General features: G+C 38.6%; 2 protein-coding genes across 2 annotated transcripts; both read right to left on the bottom strand.

Annotated features, from left to right (window-relative positions):
- Positions 1 to 397: 397 nt before the first annotated feature.
- On the bottom strand, positions 398 to 17,802 carry LOC148676347 (interleukin-10 receptor subunit beta-like). The gene is made up of 7 exons (XM_088606746.1): positions 17,603 to 17,802; positions 16,243 to 16,363; positions 9,745 to 9,911; positions 8,992 to 9,155; positions 7,614 to 7,764; positions 5,722 to 5,876; positions 398 to 4,069 (listed from the first exon to the last, which is right to left on the bottom strand). Exons 1-7 carry the CDS (start codon positions 17,649 to 17,651, stop codon positions 3,914 to 3,916), a joined length of 963 nt encoding a protein of 320 aa, XP_088462872.1. The 5' UTR covers positions 17,652 to 17,802; the 3' UTR covers positions 398 to 3,913.
- Positions 17,803 to 22,220: 4,418 nt separating this feature from the next.
- On the bottom strand, positions 22,221 to 26,842 carry LOC148676346 (uncharacterized). Its single transcript, XM_088606726.1, has 3 exons — positions 26,191 to 26,842; positions 25,320 to 25,435; positions 22,221 to 24,068 (listed from the first exon to the last, which is right to left on the bottom strand). The coding sequence occupies exons 1-3, from the start codon at positions 26,267 to 26,269 to the stop codon at positions 23,859 to 23,861; spliced, it is 405 nt and encodes a 134-aa protein (XP_088462852.1). The 5' UTR covers positions 26,270 to 26,842; the 3' UTR covers positions 22,221 to 23,858.
- Between the last annotated feature and the right edge of the window lie 808 nt (positions 26,843 to 27,650).

Below are 27,650 nucleotides of genomic sequence, written 5' to 3'. Positions count from 1 at the left end.
GTGGAGTGTCCAGAAAAGCGCTATATAAGTGTAAGCAATTATTATTATTATTATTATTATTATTATTATTATTATTATTATTATTATAACTAAGGTCCTGACTACTTTGTCATTAGAGTAGGGATGTAAAGCTCACTGTGTTTGCTAAATTCTGCACACTGGTCATCTTAATGTTCTAACTTAAATCAATTGGTAAAGCAATTTCTCAATTCTCCCACTGATTTGCTGTGTAGCTGGGGGGCTGAGATCCTGTGGGATCAGCTGGATGAAATAGGTCTCCTCCCTTATGTGAAACATTTGGGATCCTTTGAAATAAAAAAAAACTCTTCAAATATAAGAGTAATTAGTAATCTAAAAAGAAACTCTGACTCTGCCACAGATCACAGATGTCAAAATGTTTTTTTCATTAGAGTTTATTTTTATTAATCGTATGTTTAAGTAAAATCTGTCAATTGATTTAAGGTCTATGCTTAAACATTTTACTTTACATAACAGAACAATTAGCAGTTTCACAATTATTTTGACATTGTAAATCGGTGATGGATAAGGGGCATGTGACCAGAGTACTTTCAAGAAGGACTTTTTACATTCTCTGAAATCAACAATGATGTTTTATCATAAAATATTTTGTCTCCAAAGCCTCTTTAAGTGTCATAAAAGTGACTTCGACCAGTCACCAAAACTCAGCAACAGGTGAATTAACACATGGGTCTAAATCACAGTATAGGAGTTCACTTTTAAGACAGCATTTTTTAATATACACTTAAGCTGCTCTAAAAAATCTAATCTAACATCCTGACATTATTTATCACAGCAAAGCTGAATCTGTTTCACTGTATTCCTTGCTTCTTCCTTTCTGCACCGCAGGTTCGCAAAGAGTGCAGTGTGCCCTTCACTTTCAATTTCAAATATACAAAAGGAATTATTTTTTTTACAGCTGACATCCCTGATTACAGCTCCAAATATCACAAGAAACACAAAGTTTAAAATATGCATTTTTTATTTAAACAATAAGCTTCTGTCTCCTCTGTTTGTGAGTGTATGATGTGATGGGACATGTGATGGACTGGAATCTAATCTTTGGTGTAATCCGATTTTGTGCCAAGTACTGCTCACTTCAGTTCACTAAGAACAAAACTGAAAATGGATGGATAGGTGAAATAATTCGCCTGGAAGGGGATGAAAGGTATCCAGACACAACTCTTATCGGGAGTTAAAGTTTACCTTTATAAAGAAGGTATCAGGATGCTAGGTATTGCATGAAAAAAATCTCAAGTACTGTATGTTATTTAAACAGCTACTGTAATGGACGGAGGAGCTCTATAGGAAGTTTTTTTAGAACACATGGTTCTATATCAATAGGATGAGTGAATTCTTAAACAATAAGTGTACTGAAGGTGAGGTCACCCGTTCTAGAATTCAGGAACAAGTGCTTAGAGCAAAGATAGAGTGTTCCCCTGCGTGGTTAACCTACTGTACCTTGTAACACCATCTAAACCATTTTTTTGTAGGTGATATAGAGATGAATTATTTAACAGTATATATATTCAGACATATGTATTTGTATCCTGTTAAATAATTCTGGCCAATTGTATGCTAGGCACTTACAGAGATACAATCCTTTATCCCCATAACCCTGAATTGGAAGAAGCGGATTAAAAATAAATGGATGTATGTATGCTATATATAAAATTAAAGGCTTTAAGGGATAGACGGTGACGTTAACAGAGTAAAAAAGGTGGTCACTGAAGGGTTGAGAGAGATCCTACACAATTTGTTAGAAATTACAGCTTACAGGAGACTTTAGACGAGCAACCCCCAGGCACAGGGCCATGTTAAATTTCAACAAATTACAAAGTGCCATCCACATAGTTGATGGGGGCCGTCCACTGATCATTTCTGGTTTCTTCTTCCTGCTCAAAGGAGACTATTCTTCAGATACCAGGTTTATTACTAGTAGTTTGCCAGGGGAATCAGAGCCTGCAACTCACCCACAGCTATGTAACATATGAGCTCTGTTACACAAACAAAAGATTTAGGGATATTTATGAAGGGGAAAAAGAACTGACTTGTGAAAGCTTCACTTCTATCACCAGCTACTCTTACCTCCTGGATTTTGTACACACAGTAATGCTACCTCTGCATGTTGCCAGTCAGAGGGTGAGAGCTTTATGTTGAGTCCTTAACAAAGCACTATGTTGGTAAAATTTGTTTTGATATGGGGGATGTTTAGGACTCATGGACAGAAAAAAATATATACTAAAAAGCCACAATTTTCATTAACAGGGATAAGGTGTAAAAATACTCCCTTGCACGTAGAGATAAAGCTTTCTGGAAATTTACATCTTAAAGCTCCCCTCTAAAACCCAACCAGAATCATCTATATCGAAAATCAAATCTTGTCACCTCCCCCCCACACACACTCTGAGAACCAACAGCTGCTTTCTTTACATCTTTCTTTACACCTTTCTGCTGAAAACAGGAAGCTAAAGTAAAACAATGAGTTCGTTGTATTTGCATTTTGTTTTTCCTGAAAGGGGCTGAAATGTCAGTGGGTTGCTGTTCCAATGAGACAGACCACTATACGTTGAAGCCACTGGCACTCAGATGAGTTAAATTACCTCTAACAAATGCCACTGTCCTTCCGTGTTTGACCCATAAGTGTTTTGAGATACTATAACTATTTTCAGTTGTCACTCAGAGCAGAAAGGAACCCACTGACAGTCTATTAATAACAAAATTAAGTTCTCTGAGTTTTAGTTTTTCGAACTAGGTACCATTTTCAGTACCCATAATAATTCTGCAATTAAAAATGTTATTACAAGGAAGGCTTTTCCTCCGTGTAAGGTGATGCTGTGTGAAGTGACTCTCTCTAAATGTGTTCCAAAAAACTCAAAAAATGTTCCAGTACTGTGATAAACTGTCACTGCAAACAATCAGTTCTGTTGCTCAGATTGTGAGAAAATATTGTCATGTTCAGTGATATATAAAATAAAAAGTGAGGTTGCAGGAAATTTTGTGTTTCAACTTTGGTTTTTAACAGGCTCCTTATTTTAATTGATAGCACATTGTTTGGCAAAATCTGAAATTAAAGAAGTACATTTCACATGTAGATAAACTTTATTCATTATATGTATAATAGTATATAAAACAAAAATGACTTTTTTACAGTATTCTGAATAATTGTGTCTTGTTAACAACTTCAATCACTGTATTTTATATAAACTATGCAATAAAAACAATTGGTATATTCCAGAGAAATATAAATAAAAAACAAAGTTGTGTAAAGGCTTAGTCCAAAAATCATTCAAAATCTTTAGTCTTAAATTTTAATTAAACAATTACTAGGGATATTTCAAGAAATGAAAATCCAAATGAACTCACTTGAAACTTTTTTTAAAGATACTGCTGTTGTAGTAAGAGATTTTTCCTTGTTTCAACCTCTAACATGTAAGTGTTAGGATCGGATCTAAATACTGCTGTCAGTAGTGCTGAATCCATAGAAGGCAGAAAAACTTTCTTGCTAGAATGTATAAAATGCTGGGTGGAAGCTCACATCAACTAAAAATGCCAAACTCTACAGTGTCATGCAGGCAGGTAATAAAACTGCAAAACATCCTTGGGTACATATATGTATATGTAATCCTGTCAAATCAATGTAAAAAGATCCCCAAAAAATGATGTGGTCAAAAGCTGTACTGAATAATGCCACCCAGAAAGGCACAACTGCTTCATTGATGCCAGAATTACAAAATAAATATCCAAGTTTTATCAAAATTCAAATCACTTTGAGCTGTATTCCACTTAATGACAAATCCAGCCACAGGGTGGATCCCGGTATTCATAGTTGAAAGATCAGTTTCTTTACGGAGTCTTTTTTATCTCCTTCCTCATTTTCCACAATGTTTGTCTCCTACCCAGAGTCCTCCTTGTTCCTGTGATCCTTCTCTCCCATCACAAATGGCATTGTTCCCTCTGAGACAATGGTGATTCCACTGCACAGTTCCTCCGGTTCCGTGCTGTTCAGCATAGCCAGAAACACGTAGGATTGTGGCGGATCTGTCAAATACTGTAAAACATAAAAAACAAATAAGGCAATTAATTTTGATGTGTTCTGTCAACTATTTCTAAATGCTAGAATTGCAATTGGTTTTTCTCGTGATACTTCTAAATTTTAAAAAGCCATCTGATAATTAACAAATGAATTAGCAGAAGACTATAATATTCACAAAGCAAGGTAGATGTCAAGTTTTCTTAGACCCTTTGACAGCACTGGAGTTTTTAACGATTTCAGCGACATCTCACAAGCCACAGGGTGCCGCTGTTGTGCTCAGACCTGAAGAAGATTTGGTTATTTTGACCACCTCAATGCAAATTCTCCGTTTCTTATGGAATCCAAAATTGGCTCATATCAAAACTTAAACAAAAAAACACAAAACATAAATCACTCTAACATATTTAAAAGCAGGTTCAAAGGTTTTAGAAATTCTGGAGGAGGATGTCTTGTGCGTCTACCGAGATCTACTGAGTTGTTGAGGTGCTCTCAAATGTCAAAATCCCTCATTACTCAAAGATTGTTCTACGCAAACATTCATTAGGCAGACACTTCTATCTAAAGTGGCAAACAATCCTTTTACAGAAAGTTCAGCACAGAGCTGTTATTTGCTTGTTTTTCTCAATGTAACTATAATCGATTTGAATGTTTTACAAGATGTGTCATCTCCTGAGACGCAAAAGGTGATTCTCAGCCTCTGTGGAATCATGGATTCTCTATAAAGAAAAAAAATCAATGGCATGAATAAAAAAGAAAGAAAAACTTAAGAACTCAAGGAGACACCAATACATCAGAAGAGCTGTTTTCTTTCAGAGGGTTTACAGTACATTGTGCTCTGTATTAGCACACTGGTAATCACTCAGTCTAACATTCAGGCAACTTGGAGGACAAGATTACCAAAACAACAACCATCATCCAAGCTGTAGAAAAACAGAATAACAACAGCATCAGGCAATGAAGGAGAAAGTAAGGCTAATTTTCACCTGACTGAATGAGAAGACAGAGATCCTTAAGGTTTGCCTTGATATAAGAGGCCTATCAGAAAGTGTAGAAACTGATAGTCTTGTTACATTTGGACAGGAAGCTTCCTTTGCTTCAGACAAGCCTATAGATTGTATGAGAGCCTAAAGGAATTACAATGACTCCAGCACAAGGAAAGACATGTTAACAACATTTACTGTTTAAACTCCTCCACATTACTGACAGGAACTGTATTCTTCAGGCTTTTACAAAACTGAACTAGGCACCCCATTAACATTCTTTCCAGATTCTCAGCCTTAACTGCACACAGCAGAAAATCTCTTTCTCCCATATAGACTCATCTGTTCAATTAGACTACAAGGTTTCTGCTCTTTACATTGATTTTAGAAATCAAGCAGATCAATCCCTCTAGTGGACATTTAGCCCTGCCTTGAAACAAATCAGGAAATTGGCTTCAACAAAGTGGCTGAGTAGCTTGTTCCAGACTCCTACAACCTTTTGCACAAAGGAGTGCCTCCTGTTCTTGGTATTATATGCATGTCCTCTGGTTTGTGTTTTAGAGTAGCACAACTACTTTTTAGAACACACAATTAACACATTATGATAACAGCAGTTTGTTTTTCACCCTTCCTGTTCATATTAATGAAGAAACCGAGACAGCTGGCCGGAAGTGAACTCAGATTTACCTGTTTGAAGTGCTCTGGGAGTTTGCAAGAAGGAAAGGCAAAGTGCATCATTCTGTAGATATTCACCCCAACAGTGAAGAAGAGGACCACTAGCCCAGCACTCACAGCAAAACTGCCAATCAGCAACACTGCTATCAGCCACTGCGGAGTCTTCCCTGCAAATGAAAACACAAACTGAATGTAGCCACACTCAGCACAGAGAGAAGCAACAGAGACTCCAGCCCTGCTAATTTGGGATAAAGCCATTTTACTGAGTTGTTTGAAGTAAAAAGTGTTTTATCAAGCTGTTAACCTGCAACAATCTGCGGATGTACTCTGATTTTAAGATTTGGATTGGAAAGGACTGAGTCCTTAAAGAAGTTTTGAAGACTCTGAATATCACAGTGGTAGGACTGTTATCTTGCAAGTAGCACAATAATAGCTAATTGGGAACATACATTATTTTATTCACATTTTAAAAAGTCAGTGGATAGGTTTGTTGATAGAACACTTTTGTTCCAGAGATAACAAGATACTGAGCTGAAGACATGTGTTCTCATAAGGTATATGTTATTAAGTATTTGATAAATGATTTGAGTTAAAGTTGCCCAGATGAGTTTAGAATCCATAATAATCATTCAAAGACACAAAAAGGTGCTTAAGTAATGCAAAATAGGCAAACATAGGATGATCATCCCTTTGCAATTTAGGACTATGGCTCACTTAATGAATGAAAATTAAATCCAGAAAACTATAACCCACGCACCATCAGAGTGAAGGTTTCCATCTGCATAAAAAGTGGTCTGCATGCTGGAATGCCATTAAAAGGTAATATATTGACAGATGAGATACAAGATTGCCATCTTCTACAGGCCTGAGATGATCTGAGCTTTTCGATTTCTGTTAGCAAGCTAATCCAAATGTCAGATTTCCAGTAGGACAACTCCAGACAAAACAGTAATAGGACTATAACGCCCCAGCTTCAAGAAAACAATATCACAAAGAATAGCAGAGTATTCAACTGTCTATTGTGAAGTCGGCAGCAAAAGAAATTGCAATGTTGGGTTAAATCACAAGAGGGGAACAGTGAGCTAGTTTAAATCCAGGAATTTCAAGTGAGAACTGAAGGATAGGATGCTCATGCAGAATTCCAGCCACTCTCACAGCAGAGTATAAAAAGGTAACACAAAGCAAGTGTCACGATGCGTCTTTCAGGACCCTGTGCAGACGGCAGAGTCCGGAAGGGAGTCAACTGGTGCTCGGGGGGGATGGGGGCTGTGGTCCATGCGACAGAGGGAGTCTGTAGGGATATCCAGAGTAAGCAAAGTCCAGAACCGGGTAATCCAATCCAAGACGGAGATGACAAAAGTTAAAAACTGGAGCGGGATCTGGTGAAGGGTCGGGGAGATAAAATGGGTAACGGGACCAGGTGCTCCAAGTCCTGGAGTCGGCTGGGTCAGGACGCTGATAGGAGGCCTAAGCCCTCGAGCCGCGGACGTAGGGCGACTCGGTGGTAGGCGGGCCAGGAATGGTGGGAGCATCTGGCTTTTGTAGGGAAGGGCTGGAACAGGGGGCAAAATCAACTAAAATGTGAAAGAGCCAGAGTGCTCTTAAAAGGGAGGGATTACAATCGTGACAGCAAGAGCCTAGTCAAGTTTAGTCAAGCTAGACTAGATGAGTAAATCTATCTTAGGAGGAGCATGGGTGATTAACAGAAGTAGTATGTGAAGGAAAGAGCACTTCTCAAGAAACCCCTCTTTAACCCCCCCCCCCCCAAATCACTCTTAAATCTATAGCACTAAAAATCAATTCTACAAGATTACAGGCATTTATTTCAAAGTGTCAGGGTAACAGAGAATGCTATAAAAGTAAGCTCAATAAACATTGTGTCTCTACATAAAGATTGGCTTTACCATTGCTGGTGTTTTTTATGCACACTGGCTGACTGGGCTCCCCTCTCTTGTCGTACACATCAAGATAGACCTCAACCTGAACACAGTATTGTGCCTGAGGTTCCAGTTCTGACAGAACAACGGTTTTCTGGTCATATTTTTTGGTCACAGCCTGAGGAAAACAAATCATACACACATTTTGAGAAATAGAAGGAAAGACTAGGAAAGAAGGAGGGCTTCTTTGCAGAATGGGATATTGCTCTTCTGCTTCAGATCAAAGAAAGACAGGCTGTTTATTTGGAAGCATAACTCTTTTACAGACGTTATCTAGCAATTCTTCTGCTGAAGGCTTTTCTGAAAAAGAAAAAATAGCAGTTTAATAGTCTGTAAACAAACCCTCATTTTCTACCTGTGGTTAAAAAACTTCTGAATCTCTTCTCAGTCATTGTCAACTGAGTCTAACATATCAGTTTGACTCGATGGCAGTACTTACAGTTTATGCCTATACAATATTAGTTTTAATGCTGATCCTGAGATTAGAAAACATGTTACTGTCTATCCTCATCCAGACACACTGTAGAGGCAGTAAAATAATTTTAAGTGTGCATCCAACGTCTCTGTATTAAAATAATGTGACAAACGGGAAAGAGTTCAAGCCAAATGGGGACACTTGAGTAAGGGGAAGTAAGAAGAAGGAAGATGTTAAAGATTCAGCTTTTATATTTAATTTACCACACAGGAGCCCAGAAAATATGGACTATTTAAAAATGGAAAGAAAAGCAATGCTTTAGCATACACCTCACCCTTAATTGGTTTTGTGGTAATGCTAATGAAAGCAAAGTTCAAAAGCATTTTTTATAGACAAAAAGATTGTGAGCATTTTAATGCTAAAAAAACAGCTGCAGCTGTCATCTGACACAAATCAATCACAGAGTTCAATTCCACACTACATAGTACAGAGAAAAATCTGTTTTAACCAGATTTGACTAAAGGTGATTGATTAATTGTAGCTGTGATCCATCTGTGTCAGAATTTTATTACTTTTTTTTCTGTAAAGCAGCTTACCACAGGGCAAATACAAAGAACTGAAGTATACTTTGGAATAAAATCAGACTGACTGACCCACCAGCAATTCAAAAGCCAAATCCACAAACAGAAAAATGTGAGTCAAGAAAAGGACTTGGAGTACACTGTCCAGAAGTATGAGTATTGTCCATAGCTGTGCATAACAGAATCTGATCTGGATCATTCATCATCTGAACAGAACTAAACCCTTAAATTACTGAAGGGAATGATTCCATTTTAAAAAAGCTGGTGATTTTGAATTTAACTAACACCATTGCATGCCTTTACCTTTTCAGAAAACATAAGGTATTCATGAAAAATAAAGATACCTTACCTTGTGCTCTTCGCCATGCTTCCAATACTTAATGAAGAAGGAAACTATGTTGTATACATAATTCAATGACCTGTCTTCCATCTTCATCACAGGGTCCTGTATGGACACCTCCAAAATGCCTTCTCGAGAGCTTAAGCCCACATGTGAGGGAGGTCCGATAGAAGCTACAGAGAGAAGGGGGTTGTTAATGCGCTAAAGAGAATGTAACAAACTTGTAAATTCATGAAAAGCTAAATAGTAGCTAAGTTCCCACACACTTCTATACTACTTCCCTAGATGACAAACTGTAGTAACAGGATCAATACAGAAAAAGTGTTCACATTTACTACTTTTAGTTTGCAAGTAACTTAAAAACTTGTCTGCCCCAACAGCCAACACAGATCAGGCAGAGAAGTCACAAACTGCATCTTCAAATGAATTAAGTGGAAACTTTAGGGAGTCCAGAGTGGAATACATCCAAGTCACTAGGATCAATGCCCTATTCTTATGAATCAATGGATTTTAAATGATCTAAGTAGAAGGGATCTTTGTTTAATATCTCATCCGAAAGGCAGTGTTTTGTACAGTGTCCCCAGTCACCATACTGAGGTACTGTCTTGGATTTTGGTCCAAATGAAATGGTGCTAGTCTGGCAACACCAATAGAAGCAGAAATAATGTATTCTTTGGAGGTCTCTCAGCCCAGTACTGACCACTGACCAGGGGACCTTCTCTCCCTACTTTCTCTAGAAATGTACAGATACAAATTGCTTACTTTTGCGATCCAGAGAAAATTCTTCAGTCTCCGTCCAGTTGGAGATCATCTCCCCTTGCTCTGCTCGCACTTGGAACTTGTACATCCCAAAAGGTGTCAACTTGTTTGTGAAATCACAGATTTTCTCTGTAATCCCATTACACACAATTTCCTCAGTCACGTAACCTCTGTGGACAGATATTTTAAAATTGTTCATGAAAATCACACAAACCAGGGAGAGACTTCATTTCCTAATGAGTACTGTTTTAGAAATGCATCATTTTCTGTGCATTAAATGCACATTCAAAAATGTTCATTTTAACACATGCAAACTTTAGTAATTCTATGTGTAATTCTCTTTTAAATGGATTTGGAAGTGGTTAACCATTCTGTCCTCACAGTGCTGGGGCCCTAGGTTGAATTCCAGATTTGGGATGCTACTGTATCTGCGTGGAGTTTGTTTGTTCACTTGGGTTTTCTCTAGGTGCTCCAGTTTTCTCCTACAGTCCAAAGGCACATTGGTACAGTAGGTTAATTAGCTTTTGCAAAAATTGGTCCTAGATGTGAGTGTGTGTGTGTGTCTCTGTTTCTGCTCTGTGATGGACAGGCATCCTGCCCAGGATTGCCCTGTGCCCGTTGCTTGCTGGGATAGGCTCCGGCTCCCTTGCAACCAGGAAATGGCATTTCTAAACAGGCATTGGGCTTGAATGGAGTTTTGTCTCTGTTCTATAGCTGGGAGGCCACAGTAAATGTGATAACTTAAGCTGGAGCTCAATAACTAAGTAGAACTGCCAGGAAATCTGACCTACACTGTGTTCAGCACAGCTGTGAGATAATAATGTATCTATTTTTAGTACTGTAAATGCAGCCCTAACTGCACTGTTAAAGAAAGCTTGCTTCATGATGACTCTCTCAGGTGCACAAAAGGTCTAATGTGGATTTGTTGTAAATACCAAAGAGTCATTACTTTTCCCTGTTAAGGAAAACAGCATTTTAAAATTGATTTTTGCAGCACTTTGCATTTTCTTTAGAAAATTGTTTTCCTTTATCAAGACTGCTTCCGAGTACAAAAGCCTCACATACAATTAAAATATACTGTATGACATAGGTTTTTATATGTTCAAGGCTCAGTCTATGTGAATTACAGTGCTTTGCAAAAGTACTAAGGCCCTTCCTACGGTGTTGCATCTGTGACACTGCAAAAGCATGCATACACAATTTTAAAACTTAACATTTTATTCAAAACCGGAATGCTGAAGTAAAGAATTCTTAATGCAAAATAAATGACAGTAAATGTTGGTAAAAACAAAAGAGAAGATAATGAAATATGTTGATTGCATGTGTATTCAGACTCGTAAAATCAGTATTTGGTGGAAGCATCTTTGGCAGCAATTACAGCCAGAAGCCTCTTTGCACACCAGCTTTGTGTTGTTCTTGGCAGACTTCCTCAAACTCACTCAAGTTGCTTGGGGATCTCTTATAGACAGCAGTTTTCAAGTCTTTCCACAGATTTCCAATAGGGTTCGAGTCAGAACTTAAGGACATTTTCAGATTCAAAAATATAGATTTTTTACACATGCAAAATTAAATAATTCTATGTCTCATTCTCTTTTTCATATATATGTAGTGGAGAGCACATTGCCACAGTGGTTAGAATTGCTGGGCACTAGTGTAGTTTTGGCATTGTGCTTTGGATTACTGCTCTAATGAAAGGTACATTTTTCTTCATAACGCAACACTGCCACCATCATACATGACAGTAGTGATGGTGTTGACTGGGTGTTGACTGTGTCCTTATACCACATTGTTGGGTTTCTATCATATTCAACACTGCATTTAAACCAAAAAGTTCCACTTTTGTCATATTTGACCACAAAACCATTTGCCACATGTTTGCATGATCACAAGGGTGCTTTGTTGCAAAACCCTTGCAGGATTCGAGATGTTTTTTTCCGTTCCAGCCGCCTTTGTGGTATGACCTAGATATTGTTGACCTGTGGATATTTTCTTTTATCTCAGCCACTGAACAGTATAGCACATTTAAAGTCCCTATTGGCCTCAGAGTTGCAAGCCGCACCGATTTCCTCTTTGCCCAGTGGCTCTCTTTGGACGGACAGCCTGATCTAGGCAGTGTCTGTGTGCCTTCCACTTCAAATGATCAACTTCACCACACTCAAAAAATATTAAGGGGGGGGGTTTGTAGCCATGGCCCCTGCTCGTGTGCAGTCCTCTCGTTGTGTTTCTCTCTATGGTCTGGATACCCAGTCTTCAGTGAGACCTTGAGAATCACCATATCCTTTGGGGAGTAGTAGGAGTGTATAACCACAAATTTCCATATAACCAGAAGGATATTTATATCCATATATATTTCGGTAATTTCACACCAACCATAATTTTCATAACCATAAATCTTATGGTTATAAACATATAATCAAATATATATATTATTATAACCATAAATCTTTCAGTAATCACACACCAACTAGTAACTCTGAAAGCACACACATCATAAACCATAAACATCACCTATAACCTCGGTCCATATCACCGAGGACCTCACATGGTCTCTCAACGCCACCTGTCTGATCAAGAAAGCGCATCAGCGCCTGTACTTCCTAAGATAGTTGAAGAAGGCTAAGATATGTCCCCAGATCCTCACTAACTTTTACAGATGCACTACAGAAAGCACACTGATAGGTTGCATCACAGTTTGGTATGGCAACTGCAGTATTGCTGACTGCAAAGCCCTACAGCGGGTGATGAAAACTGCCCAGTCCATCACTGGGGTTGCCCTCCCAACTATACAGGACATTTATGACAGACGGTGCTTGAGGAAAGCTCTAAGCATCATCAAAGACCCCACACACCCCAGCTACAGACTGTATGATCTGCTACCATCTGGAAAACGGTACCGGAGCATTCGGGCCCGGACTACCAGACTCAGAGACAGTTTTTACCCCCGCACTATCAAACTATTAAACTCCCAGCCTCTCTCACTCTCACCCCACCTCTCACCTATGATCTAACCAAAAACTCAAACTCACATTGTCAATCTACCTCTACCTTACATGTCAAAAGCTCACTCCCCATAATTTCTATCCCTTTATTTCATTCTGTTGATGTATGTTTTTGCACATAACCTGTTACCTTTTTGTTGTTTTGCACATTGCCTGTTGTTGTTTTTGCACATTGCCTGTTGTTGTTTTTTGCACACTGCCTGTTGTCCCTGTCTTTCTTTTGTTACATGATTGTATTGTTGTTGTTTTTTTTCTTTGTACTACTTATTGTCCGAGAGCTAGCTAAATAGCATTTCGTTATACCATATACCTGTATATGAGTATAATGACAATTAACTTGAACTTGAATTTGAACTGCAAAACATGATCTATAACCATTACCATTAGATTTGCCTGCATCATACTGTATAACCCCAGACCGCAGACATATACATTTTAACTACCAGGTGATTTCTGAGTGTAACCTAATGTGCTTTGTGTGCACTGCCTGGCCTTAATTATTAGTCATGTAACCCTTCTCTGAGAGGAAAACTCTCAGAGAGCCTGTGAGGCCAGGACTCCTTTTCCTCTGGCAACTCACTCAGGGAGTGTGTCCAGGCAACTATTTTTGAAGACTTACCCACTGTGTCATTCCATAAGCCGTAGCTCATGGACTTCTAGGTAACAGGATCCCAAACAGCAGCATCAGTGCATACAGTGGATTTATAACAAAGGAACATTCTTCCTTCCTCAGTCACCATGGGGTCTCACTTCCCAACAACCCACACCCCTTTCGGGATTTGCAGCTATACAGTAACCAATCTCACAGGGAAACCCCAAATCCCCTATAGGATTTGAAAACGATGACCTTGATAACCGAGTCCCCTTCTGGGAAAGAGGAAACCATCCTGTCTCTCCTCCTCATTATTATCCTAACCTTGGATTTCTACTTTCATTTAAACCATGCCTAGAACGTCTGGGTAACGCCCCTACACTATTTGAGAAATGCCCTGGGATTTTTAATGATCACAGAGAGTCAGGACCTCTGTTTTACATTTCATACGAAGGACAGCGCCTTTTTACAGTATAGTGTCCATGTCATTCTACTGCGGCATTTGGACCCAGACAGACTGCAGGGTGAGCGCCCCCTACTGGCCCCTCTAATACCTCTTCCAACAACAACCTTAGTTTTTCCCAGGAGGTCTCCCTTCCAGGTACTGACCAGGCTCACACCTTCCAAGCATCAGTGGTTTGCCAGATGTGAGTTGCAGAGTGATATGGCTGCTGGCTTACTTATTTTGAAACTGAGTTAAAAAGGGAAAAGTTGTTTAAAAAACAGCTCATGGGTCCAATAAGCATAAGTGAGCGATGCGGAAGCACAGAGGACACGGGGTTAGGACTGGCAAGAAAAACAATCCTGTCAATCATAATCTTTTCCACTAGGTGGGGATACACCACAAGAAAGCCACATTCTTGGATGAACATTCTTTACCACAGCTCTTTTGAAATCGCAACACTCAGCTAGCTACAGCAGTTAGTCGGGATGTGTGTCAAAGATTCCTGGGAAAAATGATACATGACAGCCTCAGCCATTTGTTTCTCCTAAAGCTTTTTTTAACACCACAATTGCCATGCAATTAAGTATCAGTTTACTGTGTAAATTCCAGTATCATTACAAATTTAGAGTAGCATAGATTCGTTTTAACAATTGGATTTTGATACATTGGCCAGTAGTAATAAAATAATGAGGAAGGGCCTCTAATCTCTTGTAAACATTTATTCAGATATTTTTAATACAACTTTTGTAACAGAAAGCTGCAGTCAATTGCTGCAAAAGCACAGTGAAATTGTGATAAAAATATATATCAAATTTGTGGAAGCAGCATACTGTGGAAAACTATGGCAAGAATATTGTGCACTTTGGTGACCATTTGTAAAGGGTGACTAGGACTTTATCTGACAATTAGCATTTGCATGCAAATTCATTTTCAGTCTAGTAATAACAATAAGGATAATGAGACCTCTGCTGCACAAATCCTGAAGCATGATGGGTATGAATGAAAAAAAAAACTGAGAATACACAGATAAAGGAAGAGCTCTTGAACAATCTAGTTTAAAAGCCCACAGATGAATGTTTAACCCTTGAGTACCAGCAGAGGCCCTGCTCAGTGACAATAGCTTTATTTACAAATATCATAAGCACACAACAGGTGCACAATACCGAAGGCTCTAACATTCACTTTGGAGAAAACTGAGATTTCCTCATCACCACTTACACACAGACACACATTGTGCTACCTGTGGTCCATCAGCGTTCATGAAAATATGCTGGAAGTAAAGAGCTTAACAGGAATCCAAAAGTCCTCTTCCCATTATCCCCACTAAATAAATTTATGAATTTGTGGACTAGTGTTTGTTAGCTCCACCTTCCCAACAGCCATAGGGTTGTGAAAAATCACAGACACGTTCCTTGCTCAAGGGATTAAAGACTTTATGATCAAAGCCAATAAATGGAGAGGCTGCTGGAAAGGGTACTGTGGGTATGTAGACCACAAACCAGTGTTCTTCACCCTGCAAAGGCACACAGCTCTCTTTGTATTGTAAGTCCCTGCCTCCTCTAGCTTGCCGAATAGTGGTGGGTTGCTTCAACTGTAGTTCAATTTCTTAACTAAGAGCACAGATGGACTGAAATCACAGATGCTGCAGCCTGGAAGGCTGAGGAACAGAGATACATGCAGGTGAAACAGTAGAAAACCTCCCATTTTAAAACCATGAAAGGTACTGTATAGGTAAAAACAGGAACTGCATGATACAAAAATACTGTAAGTCTGCAGAACCACATCATGTTCTTCTTTTTTAACTGAGGAAGCACTATCTTCCTCACTCTTCAGTGGTATTGTGTTTCTCTTTGTTTGTTGGTTCAATTTTTTATCAGTGTAGCCCTTCAGCAGAATTCTCAGTAAAAACGACTCAGTTGTATGTCACAGAACAAACACAACAGACACAGTCAAGTACAGTACCAAGTGAAGCCAAAAGTACAGTGCTGCTGCAGGCCTAATATATAGATAGCAACTGCTGAACCAAACTCCAACAGCTATATTTGCATTGTGTGTTAAGTTGCAGTACGTTACATCCCCCAAAGCTTTTTTTTTATGTTTTTCACTTCATCTCCACAATAGTTTTAAGGATAAAAAACGTTACTGACTTACATCACTTATAAACTTCCCTGCTGTCTGCATGAAAACTCCCACATTAAGCTCTACAGTCCAGTGACTTCAGAATCATTTTCAAATCCATGTTCTTGAGGACAGTGTTAGGGTAGGGGTAACTTAGTGCTGTCAGCACTAACATGCCCACAACAAATGGTATGTATCTAGTAATAAGCAGATGTCTTCTGCACTCTGAAACAACCTCACTGTTAAATACTTTTAAATACACTTTAAAAAACGTTCAGCCTCGTTCTGGATTATCTCTGAGAAAGATTCCACAACATGTGTGAGTTCACCCACAATTAACCACTTACGTCACTCTGGCAGTGTAGGTGACATTTGGTAGGGAATCTTCATAGTCCCACTGAAGTATCGCTCCCAGGTTTACCGAATTTAGAGTTACATTTGCTGGAGGAGGTAAGGACGCAAGCACCACTGAAAACAGAAAGATTAGACCACATTTAAACACAACATATCTACATCTTTAATCATGCCTGTAACCGTCACAAATGGCCCTGTGGAGAACAATTCACTACCTCACGTTGTGGGGAATAAACTACCATTTTTTTACATGAGCTGTTATTATTACACCATGTGCAAATATCTCGTTTATATCCATATAACAAATATCCATTTCAGTGTTGTGAACCTTGAAAAGGTGACTGCGACAGGGACTCCTACATCCTTTAATCTCCTGGTAATGACTAGATTTAAAAAGCTGGGTTAACACTCAATCAATAAAGTCCGGATCTCGCTAATATTTAAAAAGCTGTACCAATTAAAAAATTACTGTGTACTAACAACTGTGTACCGTTCTTTTAAAAATATTTATCTGAATACGTGCTTCTTGATATTTCTGAAAAAAAATAAAAAACGTATTTCACATATTTAGAAATAATCTGTTCTACAAGAAAAGTATAAAAGTTATAAAAATCTCCATAAATATGATTGTGTTCAGTTTCTATACCTAAATAACACATACATCTAAGTAAACACATTACTATCTTTAAATTTATTCACAAAACTTTATACATGTTGAGAGGCATTTAAACGCAATTAATTATTTGTAATTGGATTATAAATAGCACTTGTTGGGTTTGTAATGCATCTCTATATATTAAGATATCACAAAGGGCTACACGCTTTAAGGAAAATTAATAGAACAGAAAATAATCACTATTATAAGAGGCCATTAGTAAATTTGCATATATGACGGCATTCAGTACAGAATTTCCCCGAAATCAGCTGAACTGGTTTCCTATAAATGCTATAAGTATGATCATACAATAAATTTGACACAATATTAACTTAACACTTTCCGCACACCACGGAAAATACAATATTGCATTTAAGAAAAAAACAGCTACTTCTATCTCACAAAATAATTACAATAATAATAATAATAATAATAATAATAATAATAATAATAATAATAATAATAATAATGTTCATAAACGTTCTTCGATATCGCTTAGAATTCGTTTCTTCTGTTACCCTCATTACTTGTTAAGAAAACAACATCGTTCCTTTATCTTTATAAATCCTGTTTTAATTCTTTAAGTCATAACACCAGTTGTATGTATTAATCGCAAAAGAAGAGAAGAGTCGGTTTCTTGAAATTGTGGAACAGCACAAATAAATATTGAAAATGAAGAGAAAGATCAAATACCCAACCTGTAGAGACGACTGTAAGGAGCCAGCTTTTTAAAAGAGAGAAACTCATTCTGTCAGTCTCAAAGTAGTTTCAAAGCTACTATGCTACTATCCTATAGTCCCATGGAGTTCGTATTAATTATTCGTATTAGTTCGTAGTTTCTGTTCCCTCATCTGACTACCGCGGTGGAAGAAACACTGCCAATTACATGTGGGAGGGATTTGCACGGAAACCGAAACTGGTTAGAGAACGAGTAAAGAGAAGCTACAGTACGTGTCAGTTATAAAGGCTGCCTACAGAGTCGCCCAGCTACAGCGATCGGGTCTAAGTCCCTCCCGAGCTCGGAGATAGTAAGGAACCTACAGGGCACCTTTCCAGGTGTGATGCACAGCAGACGACTTCGGCCTTTCCTGGCCAGCGGTGTCTTTTTTCAAGAAAGGAATTTCCTATTTAAACACGACATCCGATTCAAGCCTTTATTAAAAATGACCACACTTGAAGAAGGCTCCAGGGCCAAAACGCTGTGTTTTCTTTCTTCTCTTTTCAGCATGGAATAAACCTATTACTTGTTCCTTTATTAAAAATTATACGATTAAGGGTAAATTACTAAATAAAAGCAGAACTAAAGCCTTAAGTAACGGCCAATCTAAACACCAAAAGATATCACACTCTCCTCAACTCTTGAAAAGTTTGCTTAGTTTCTGGGGCCCCCCTGCGGGGTGGTGTTTTAAGATAAGATCACTTTATTAGCGATATACAATTTCTTAAATTAGGATTTTGTCTTTTTGCATATCCCAGCTTGCTCTCCATGAGACACACAGACAGGGAGAGAGAAGCTTGGTGTCAGAGTGCAGGATCAGCCATTTATACGGCACCCCTGGAGCAGTTGGGGTTAAGGGCCTTGCTCGGGGGCCCAGTAGAGTAGGATTCCTCTGTCAGCCGTGGGATTTGTAGTAACCAGTAATCTTCCAGCCACAGGTGCCACCGCTCCACCGCTTCTGTCACAGGAGAATGTAAGTTCTCCTGTTACAGAAAGTGGTCAGAGCACTGGGAAGGTCTGGGAAGGCCCAAATAGAAATTAACCCTGTAATTTACAGTGAAATGATAAATTATGATACAGTAAATTTAATGTACTGAATGTAGCCCTTGAAATAATAACTATAGCTTTAATAACTATAATTCTTAATTTATATACAGCATTCATCTCTTTAAAAAGCCACCTTTAAAGGCACTATATAAAATAAAGTTTATATTATTATTATTATTATTATTATTATTATTATTATTATTATTATTATTATTATTATTATTATTATTATTCAACATATATGAACATATTCATCCACACAACACATTCTTAGATTGCTCATGTAACCTCCGCACCTCTCTGGTTGCCTAGTTTTATTGGTTCCCTTCTTTCCAGCTTCTCTCTACATGTCACTGTATGCCTTAGTGAATTGGTATCTCATTTGGAATCCACCACCTGTCTATTAGATCCCATTTCCACCACTTTATTTCAATCCTGTTTCACCTCTCTCTGCCCCATTGTCCTCAATGAGTCCTTGAGCACTCAGACAGGCACTGAGGTGCCAAGCCATACAGAACCTTGTAGGTGAGCAGAGGGATTTTGGAATCGACATGTAGGGGGATTAGAGAGAAGACAGAAATCTTGACCGGCTTTTGTTTACAAAATGTTGGACATGTGGGTCAAACGTCAAGTCTGGATGAAATATCACTCCCAGGTTCCTCAATTTAGATTTACGATCCAACGATAGGTTGTATTGGCTTTACGTAGTTGATGTGGAGTGCTGAGAAGCATAACCGCAGTGTTATCGCAGTTTAAATGAAGGAAATTTTGAGTCAACAGGGTTTTATGTCAGAGGTGCAATTAGACAGTGTACTGACAGTGTCACTTCAGTGTTAATATGAACGTAGATTTGAGTATCATCAGCATCAGAAATGATAGACCATGTGATCTTAATAGCTGACCAAATTGAAACATGTAAATGCTAAATATTAGGAGGTCGAGTATTGAGCCCTGAGGAACACCAGACTCAATGAGTCCAACTTCAGAACTGAAACCGCTAAGAAAGTGAAAGGAATCAGAAAGGTATGGCTTGAACCATAAAAGAGCAATGTCAGAAATTCCCAACACATTCTTAAGAAGAGAAAGCAAGATATTTTGGTTAACATTGTCAAAAGCAGCACTATGGTCAAGGAGAATAAGGATAGAAAGAGAGCCAGAATCAGAAGCCAAAAGAAGATAATTAGTGACTTTAAACAAGGCATTTTCTGTTCTGTGTACAGTATGTCACGCCCCACACTCTCCCTCACAAACACCGTTCCATTCCTGTCACGCCCCACACTCTCCCTTGCAAATGCCATTGCATTCCCAAACCCACTGTTTCACAATCTCATTCCTAATTGAACCCATCACATTCCCACCACATTCCACAAATTCTCACTCCCAAACCAATTTTTCAACCACATTCCTTTCCCTTCAGTATTTAAAGTTCCCTCACAGACCAACCCTTGCTCCCTATTGAGAAGCCTCCAGTAGAACTCTCTTCTGTGCATTTATAAAACCTTTTGACTGATCTCCTGGTACCTAACTTCGCTCTTACCTTTTGGATTTTGTTTTTGGATTGTCATGTTTTGGGATTTCCCTCGTTACTGGACTCTTTGCCTCCCTTTTTGACCAAGCCCCTGGATTATGTCTTCTGGATTGTCCCTGTGCTACTCTGCATCCTGTGAGATTCATGGTTATGCTTAAGGATCCTCCTATTCTACCAATTGGTTTCCTGACAGTGTAACTGTCTGAAACCAGATTGGAGGGGTTTGAAGAGGATCTTAATGTGTCTTTTCTTTTGTCCTAGTGGGTGTAGGAAAAGTTTATGCTTCTTTATAGTTGACTGTATTTAACAAGTATAGTGAAAATAACAGTCAAAGCATGACCGTGCTTTAATAGCCTTTTTACTGGCAATTCTTTTATGGCTACACCATTTCTGTATGACAGGAAACCTTTCATGCCCCTAGAACAGGGTGCCCAACCTTTTTTAATCTAAGATCTACTTTTTCCATTTGCCAGTCCAGCATGATCTACTGTACCAGTGTGAATTTGAAGCTCTGATATACATGTAGGAAAAACAGACTGTGGGCATATCAGTACAATGATGATACCCATCACTAAAATGACAGCAAATAAAAGCAAGTGACTCATGCTACAGTGAACCAGTCATGTTCCCCATTTTAGAAAAAATAATATCCTACCTTAAATGTGAGCATTGGCACTGAGAAACTTACTTGGGAACACTTGTGAATTTGTTCTGGAATGTGTTGACACTGCTGATCATGTTAATGACTTTTTTTATTTTGTCCCTGAAGCTCGACATTCAGCTCATTTAGCACTTTAGTCAAGTCTGTGAGGAATGCTTAATCCAGAAACCACTGGTCATCCTCTAATTAGGCATATTCACCATGTTTAGATGACTTGAGAAACTCTTTGATTTCAGGCAACAGCTGTGTGAACCTCGCCAAAAATGTTTGTTTTTGCAATCTCCAAACAGCAAGTCGGAAAAGTCTACATACGTTTTGTGTGCAGTTTTGAAATGTTGTTCTATATTTTCACGTAGATGCAGGCATTGCAGATTTGAATGCGAAAGTACAAAAAATAATCATGCTCCCATTCTGTTAAGTTTTTGGTCTCTTTGCTTTGTAATTTTTGCTCAAACACTGCAAGTCTACAACTATCAAATTGGCAATCAAACTCATCAAACTGTTGACAAATTTGTCATGGACAGTCTGTTTTGCTCCACTATGCACTGTAGCAAATGTGGGGTTCGTGCGGCAATAAACAAGAGAACCTTCTTGGGTAGCACATGCAACACTTTATTTACAGAGCTCCTGTAGCCTTTTGTTCCAGTGTCAGCCAGCGCTCAGGGAAGAGACTTTTACAACCCACTCGACAAGGGTTAAACACACACGAGGGCAGTAAAATGTATGACATTACATGCACAGATCTGAATGAATTTTTAGGCTATAGAAAAAAGTAGTCAAATAGCCCATTTATATTTTGCCAAACATTCTTGCGATCGACTGATTGGGCACCCCTGCCTTAGAGCATTAATAAAGAAGAGGAAGAGAGAAGAGAAAGAAGAGGAAGCCAATTTTGGCCTATCTTGCTCGGGTAGTTCATAGTGAATTGTTCCACAGATCTCATGCAGCTGTTTCTTGAAAGAAGTTACTGTAGTTTCTGTTCAACAACATGGCTAGGTAATCTGTTACATATCCCCATAATTCTGTGTGTAAGGAAGCACCTAATGTTTTTGGAATTAAATGTCTTCAATGCAGTTTCCAGTTATGTCCTCTGAAATGTTTATGAGGCGGAGTTAAAACTGAGATCCTCACAGATCACATTTGGTTGTCTGTAATTTTGCAGAAAATAGTGTCATGGAACCACGACTCTCACAGATGGATGTTATCATGGAAGTACTGTACATACAGCTCCAACATTCTTTGCTAGTGCAGAAACTTTCCTGAGCCTCTAATCCCCAGTTTTTCTGTATCTTTTCCTTGCTTATATTTTTAATTTTACATTTGTTGGTTTATTTTAAAATGCTACAATAAAATAAAAACAACTGTGAAAAAACGTATTTTATAATATGTACTTTCCAAATACAACAATGTAGGCATATCTTTGTCTCACGTTAATGAAAAAAAAAAACATTCTGCTTTCCATTGGTGCACATCTCCAGTGGGGAGGAGTGAGGAAAACACGGGGAAAAAGGCATGCAAGGGGCTGGAAGGAAAACAGGGGGTGTGTCCACGGTGCGCTGGTGTTCGGGGGAGGTGTGGCCGAGGCAAACAGTCCAAAGGAGTCCGTGGCAAATCTATGAATGTAGCAAATGTCCAAGACCGGGTAATCCATCCTGACAGACGAACAGAGTTAAAAGCCGGAGCGGGATCCGGTAGAGGGTCGGGCGAATAAAAGTTGTAAACGGGACCAGACGCTCCAGTCCCGGACCCAGAAGGTCAGGACGCCGTAGAAGTCGATGCTGCTGAGTCGCTCCTGGACTTCAGGTAGGCGGGCTTCAGGGCATCCATCATCCATCATCCTGGATGCCCTGAAGGCACGGGGTTTTATAGCACGGGGGGCTGGAACTGGAGGCAAGTGCAGGGGATGAGTATAAAACAAGGAAGGGCTGGAGCCTCCTTAAGAGGAGGGGTTTACAGTACGAGCGTAACAGAGTTCTGAGGCAGCACTTGTACAGGACATTGGAAAAAGGAAATCCGCAAACACAAAATACTGGTACGTTAACTCCATTAACACTGCAACAAAAGGATATATGAAGTAGGTAAAATCCTAGAGTTGAAAATGTAATAAGATAATTAGTAAACAACATGTAGTTCCCCCCTCTGTACTTTGTTACAGATATACAATTTCCCAAAATGATTATTTAAATGTCTTTATATCATTTATGTAAGATGTGTGCATTATTTCAAACATGGAACCATCTTTTTGTCTTTTCATGTTAAGAACTGATATATTTATACCCTGTAAATGCAGGTCAAGCTGGTAGAAGAAGTCAGTTGTAAGGTGTGGAAGAACGTCTTTCATGTTAAGAACGCATGTGATACAGTATAATTGTTTGTCTGATACAAGTTATCTGTAACTATGGTCTTTTTACAATTGTAGTTAATGCACCTGTATTATGGCATACTGTATTTCAATTTTCTATTCAAATCAAGCATACAAATTGCACAAAAATTCTATTACTAAGCAAACATTTTATATTATTTACAATTCACAGCTTTGTAACTATACCTGCTTAACACTTAAAAAAGGATTATATTAGGTGACTGATATTTGTGTGTATGAGGAAACATGAAGGCACAGTCAGTGTCATGTACAGTATGACATCAGAATTGGTATAACTGGCATGAACAAAATCAGCCATTTAAAATGATTATTTTGGGTAATGCCAAGATACAGTCATTAGTTACTGTAGCTACTGTACAGTTAGCTCAAATTTGTGTTTACGGTTTAACAAACAGAATAACAGTAACAGAGGCAAGTTTAAAAAAGTTATTCTCTAAGTGATCAAAGTGTTTTCCCAAGTCAAAAATGTTAATGAAACAGAACAGTGGGAAAATTAAACAGCAAAAAATAATGATTCCTTAGAAATAACAAAATAAATGATCTAGAGCAGCCGCCCTTCTTTGTAATGCAGTAGCAGGTTTATGGCTCCTGGCCTGCCTTCTCCCAGCAGTGTAGTTTCAGGGAAAGGTAGTGAGTGTACTGGTATTAGCTTCTCCTACCAAGTACCCATAGCCCTCGTTTTCTTCTCTCACAGTTTCCTCTTCCTCTTTGGGGTCCAGAGACTTTGAGCTAAAGCTGTCTTTCATGTTGTCCTGTACAACATCAGCCATAGAATATGCTTCTGCAGCAACACAGTGAGGAGTGGCAGTGCTGGAACTCATAGACGCCTAGACAGAGGGTGTGAGGGAAGGAGGAATGTTTTACTCTCAGATGCTGGAATGAGGTGCAATAAGTACATATATGTAAAGGAACAGGTAACTGGTTTATTCCATGCTGAAAAGAAAAGAAAGGAAACATAACGTTTCAGCAGTGGAGCATTCTTCAGATGTCAAGAAGAAGGCTCCACAGCCGAAACGTTGTGTTTCCTTTCTTTTCAGCATGGAATAAACCCTTTACCTGTTCCTTTGCAGCCTATGCATGCTGACGCTACCTATTTGAACTATTTCAGTATATACAGTGGTGTGAAAAAGTGTTTGCTGATGATCTGAAACATTTCAGTGTGACAAACATGCAAAAAAATAAGAAATCAGGAAGGGGGCAAACACTTTTTCACACCACTGTATATGGAGTCCATTATATGCCAAACAAGAAAAAACAAATGTTTATCTATAGCTATCCAGCTATTGAACCAGGTAGTCTATGGACACAGGGCTTAAGGTGGAACTTCAGCCTGAATGTGAAGAAGTCCATCAATGGGCAAGCACACATACTGTACCTGTACATATAATTCAGAAATGCCTAATCAACACAGCCAGAAGCCAGAATATCTTTGGAATGTTGGATGACTTTGTAGACTCCACACAAAAGGTGCTTCAGTCTGGAATCAAACCAAGAAGCTATGCAACAGCAGCAGTAGCAGACATGCTACCAGTAAATCTATATAATATAGAATGTATGGAGTTATAGAAACAGTTTGATCCAACATATCTCTCACATCTGTCCATTCAACTAAAGTGATGTAATAAAACACATCCAAGCTAAAACCAAGTACTGTAGGGAAAAAAGGATACAAATCTGATTCAGAATCATTCAATTGTACACTTACTAAGCCTGGGTAATAGAGATCTCAGGTGAAACAAAGAGCAGAAGACAAAACAGTACAGTAAAAGGATTGATTATGTTGGGTGACTGATATTTGTCTGTATTATTGAACATGAAGGCACTGTCAGTGACATGTATGTACATGCATCGTAATCGGTATTACTGGTATTACTTTAAAGATCAGGACTACTGGATATAAGAATAGTTGGTACCCCAGTTCCCCAACTCCATTATAATGAAATAATTTTCCCTCGAGACCCTTTGCAGATTTCCCCCCACAGTCTGTGTGTGAGGCGCCCGGCCCCTCAAAAGAGGCCACAAGTTGGGCCACCTGGAAAGTGAAAGCATGCTCAGCAGTGCCGATGGCTCCTCCTTACCAGCACCCATGGAAGACGCTTCTTGAGAGAAGATGACAAGCCATGGCAGAAGAAGGAACCACAAACCAGGGCAGTCAGCAAGATAGCAAGGCTCATCAGGCCCAGCGTGACTGGAACTGCAAAACCAGCACAGTGCACTACTACTTTCATATACACAGCATTTGACAGACTAGAAATGATTGTTCTCATCTTAAAGTCTGATTACTACAGTACATCCGAGATAAGGAAGTGCTATGTTAAAATAATAGTTTTTATAGAAATACAAGAGTAAGGTACAACAGTCTAAAAAACACAGGAAAAATATACTTAGGAATGTTCTGATCAGTATGAATGTAATGCTTTTGTAATAAGTTTAGTGGAAATGTCAGATACATCAGTGCAATCTAACTCAAGTTGCACCCCTGTGAACTCCTTGAGTGACTTGGGTCACTGTGACCAGCATTTTAACACCTGCCCTGAGTCTTTGTATATAAGAGCATGATCTATTTCTTGTAAGTGCCTTTTGAGGCATAACAGTGAAACTATTAAACAACACAGTTTCAATAAAAAACAGGAACATATGTCTGAAGCCTGTAAATGAGGTAATATGTTAGAAAAGATGGAGCTTTATTTATTTTAAAACTACAGCTGGTGTTGTACATAGAGCAACACAATTTTTACTGTTAATGTATTTTTTAGTATAAAAGCAGTTCCTGCTTAAATGCTATGGTGAGTCACTGCTGTATTTAAAGTCACTGAGACACTTTTAAAGACTAAGGACCAAGGAAAGAACAGCCTGCGGTTCCTGTGCTATTTCTCGTCCCAGTAGGGCTGAGCTGAAATAACAGTCAGACATTAGCAGGACTTCTGAACACTTTTGCAGCTACTGTACCTGTGTTGACTGGCTCTGGACTGGTGAACGCACAGCATGGTTGGGATGTCTGGGAGTGGCGAGTGAAAACAGTTTGCATTTTCGCAGTGATGCAGTACTCCGTGCCAGGTTCCAAATATTCAATAATTATGTCTTTATCAGAAGCCACAACTTGTACAGTGAACTATAAAAAAGGAGAAAAGGCACTACAGCAAACACTTAGTCCTCTGGTCCAGCCCATCATTTCTACTTTGTTGGTGCTCCTTCTATGAAAGACTAAGCACTTTGATTGGTCATTCTGAAGGTTTACCATGGTGAATTTATTTTCACCCATTTATGGTGCTTTTGCTTCAATTTTGTTATTATTTCTTACAGTTTTAACAATTCTTCATTGTGCCTTACTACACTGGCCCTTGAGCCAATGAATGTGTAGTACATAAGCATCCTTCCATTTTACTAATTGAATATTTGTGTAAATAAAATACATTAAAAAATACCACATAAACAGAATATGACTTCTATTCTATATATGTTTGTTGGTCTTTATACATGTTTTTTTCCTATTGTGTTGAACCTATAATATATGTTTCCAAACTTATTTTTTTCTCAAATGTTTTGTGTCTTACTGGAGTTTCTGCTAACTTTATGCTTGTTTTCTTACTTATTTGTAATTAACAATGTATGAATTTTTAGGCTATAGAAAAAAGTAGTCAAATAGCCCATTTATATTTTGCCAAACATTCTTGCGATCGACTGATTGGGCACCCCTGCCTTAGAGCATTAATAAAGAAGAGGAAGAGAGAAGAGAAAGAAGAGGAAGCCAATTTTGGCCTATCTTGCTCGGGTAGTTCATAGTGAATTGTTCCACAGATCTCATGCAGCTGTTTCTTGAAAGAAGTTACTGTAGTTTCTGTTCAACAACATGGCTAGGTAATCTGTTACATATCCCCATAATTCTGTGTGTAAGGAAGCACCTAATGTTTTTGGAATTAAATGTCTTCAATGCAGTTTCCAGTTATGTCCTCTGAAATGTTTATGAGGCGGAGTTAAAACTGAGATCCTCACAGATCACATTTGGTTGTCTGTAATTTTGCAGAAAATAGTGTCATGGAACCACGACTCTCACAGATGGATGTTATCATGGAAGTACTGTACATACAGCTCCAACATTCTTTGCTAGTGCAGAAACTTTCCTGAGCCTCTAATCCCCAGTTTTTCTGTATCTTTTCCTTGCTTATATTTTTAATTTTACATTTGTTGGTTTATTTTAAAATGCTACAATAAAATAAAAACAACTGTGAAAAAACGTATTTTATAATATGTACTTTCCAAATACAACAATGTAGGCATATCTTTGTCTCACGTTAATGAAAAAAAAAAACATTCTGCTTTCCATTGGTGCACATCTCCAGTGGGGAGGAGTGAGGAAAACACGGGGAAAAAGGCATGCAAGGGGCTGGAAGGAAAACAGGGGGTGTGTC

The sequence above is a fragment of the Lepisosteus platostomus genome, chromosome 2 (genome assembly GCF_059453375.1).
Source record: "Lepisosteus platostomus isolate fLepPlt1 chromosome 2, fLepPlt1.hap1, whole genome shotgun sequence".
Taxonomy (NCBI): Eukaryota; Metazoa; Chordata; class Actinopteri; order Semionotiformes; family Lepisosteidae; genus Lepisosteus; species Lepisosteus platostomus.
The sequence above is the reverse complement of the archived record's forward strand: the minus strand, read 5'-3'. Positions and strand labels throughout refer to the sequence as shown.

What these genes read in the sequence shown, in the direction of transcription:
- LOC148676347 (XM_088606746.1), bottom strand. Translation starts at nt 17,651, where the DNA reads ATGAGTTTCTCTCTTTTAAAAAGCTGGCTCCTTACAGTCGTCTCTACA. An exon ending in ACCTACACTGCCAGAGTGAC is followed by an intron (nt 9,912 to 16,242) that starts GTAAGTGGTTAA and finishes ATCTGTCCACAG; the next exon opens with AGGTTACGTGACTGAGGAAA. An exon ending in AGCATGGCGAAGAGCACAAG is followed by an intron (nt 7,765 to 8,991) that starts GTAAGGTATCTT and finishes TGTTTTCCTCAG; the next exon opens with GCTGTGACCAAAAAATATGA.
- LOC148676346 (XM_088606726.1), bottom strand. Translation starts at nt 26,269, where the DNA reads ATGCAAACTGTTTTCACTCGCCACTCCCAGACATCCCAACCATGCTGT. An exon ending in TCCAGAGCCAGTCAACACAG is followed by an intron (nt 25,436 to 26,190) that starts GTACAGTAGCTG and finishes CTGGTTTTGCAG; the next exon opens with TTCCAGTCACGCTGGGCCTG. An exon ending in AGCGTCTTCCATGGGTGCTG is followed by an intron (nt 24,069 to 25,319) that starts GTAAGGAGGAGC and finishes CCCTCTGTCTAG; the next exon opens with GCGTCTATGAGTTCCAGCAC.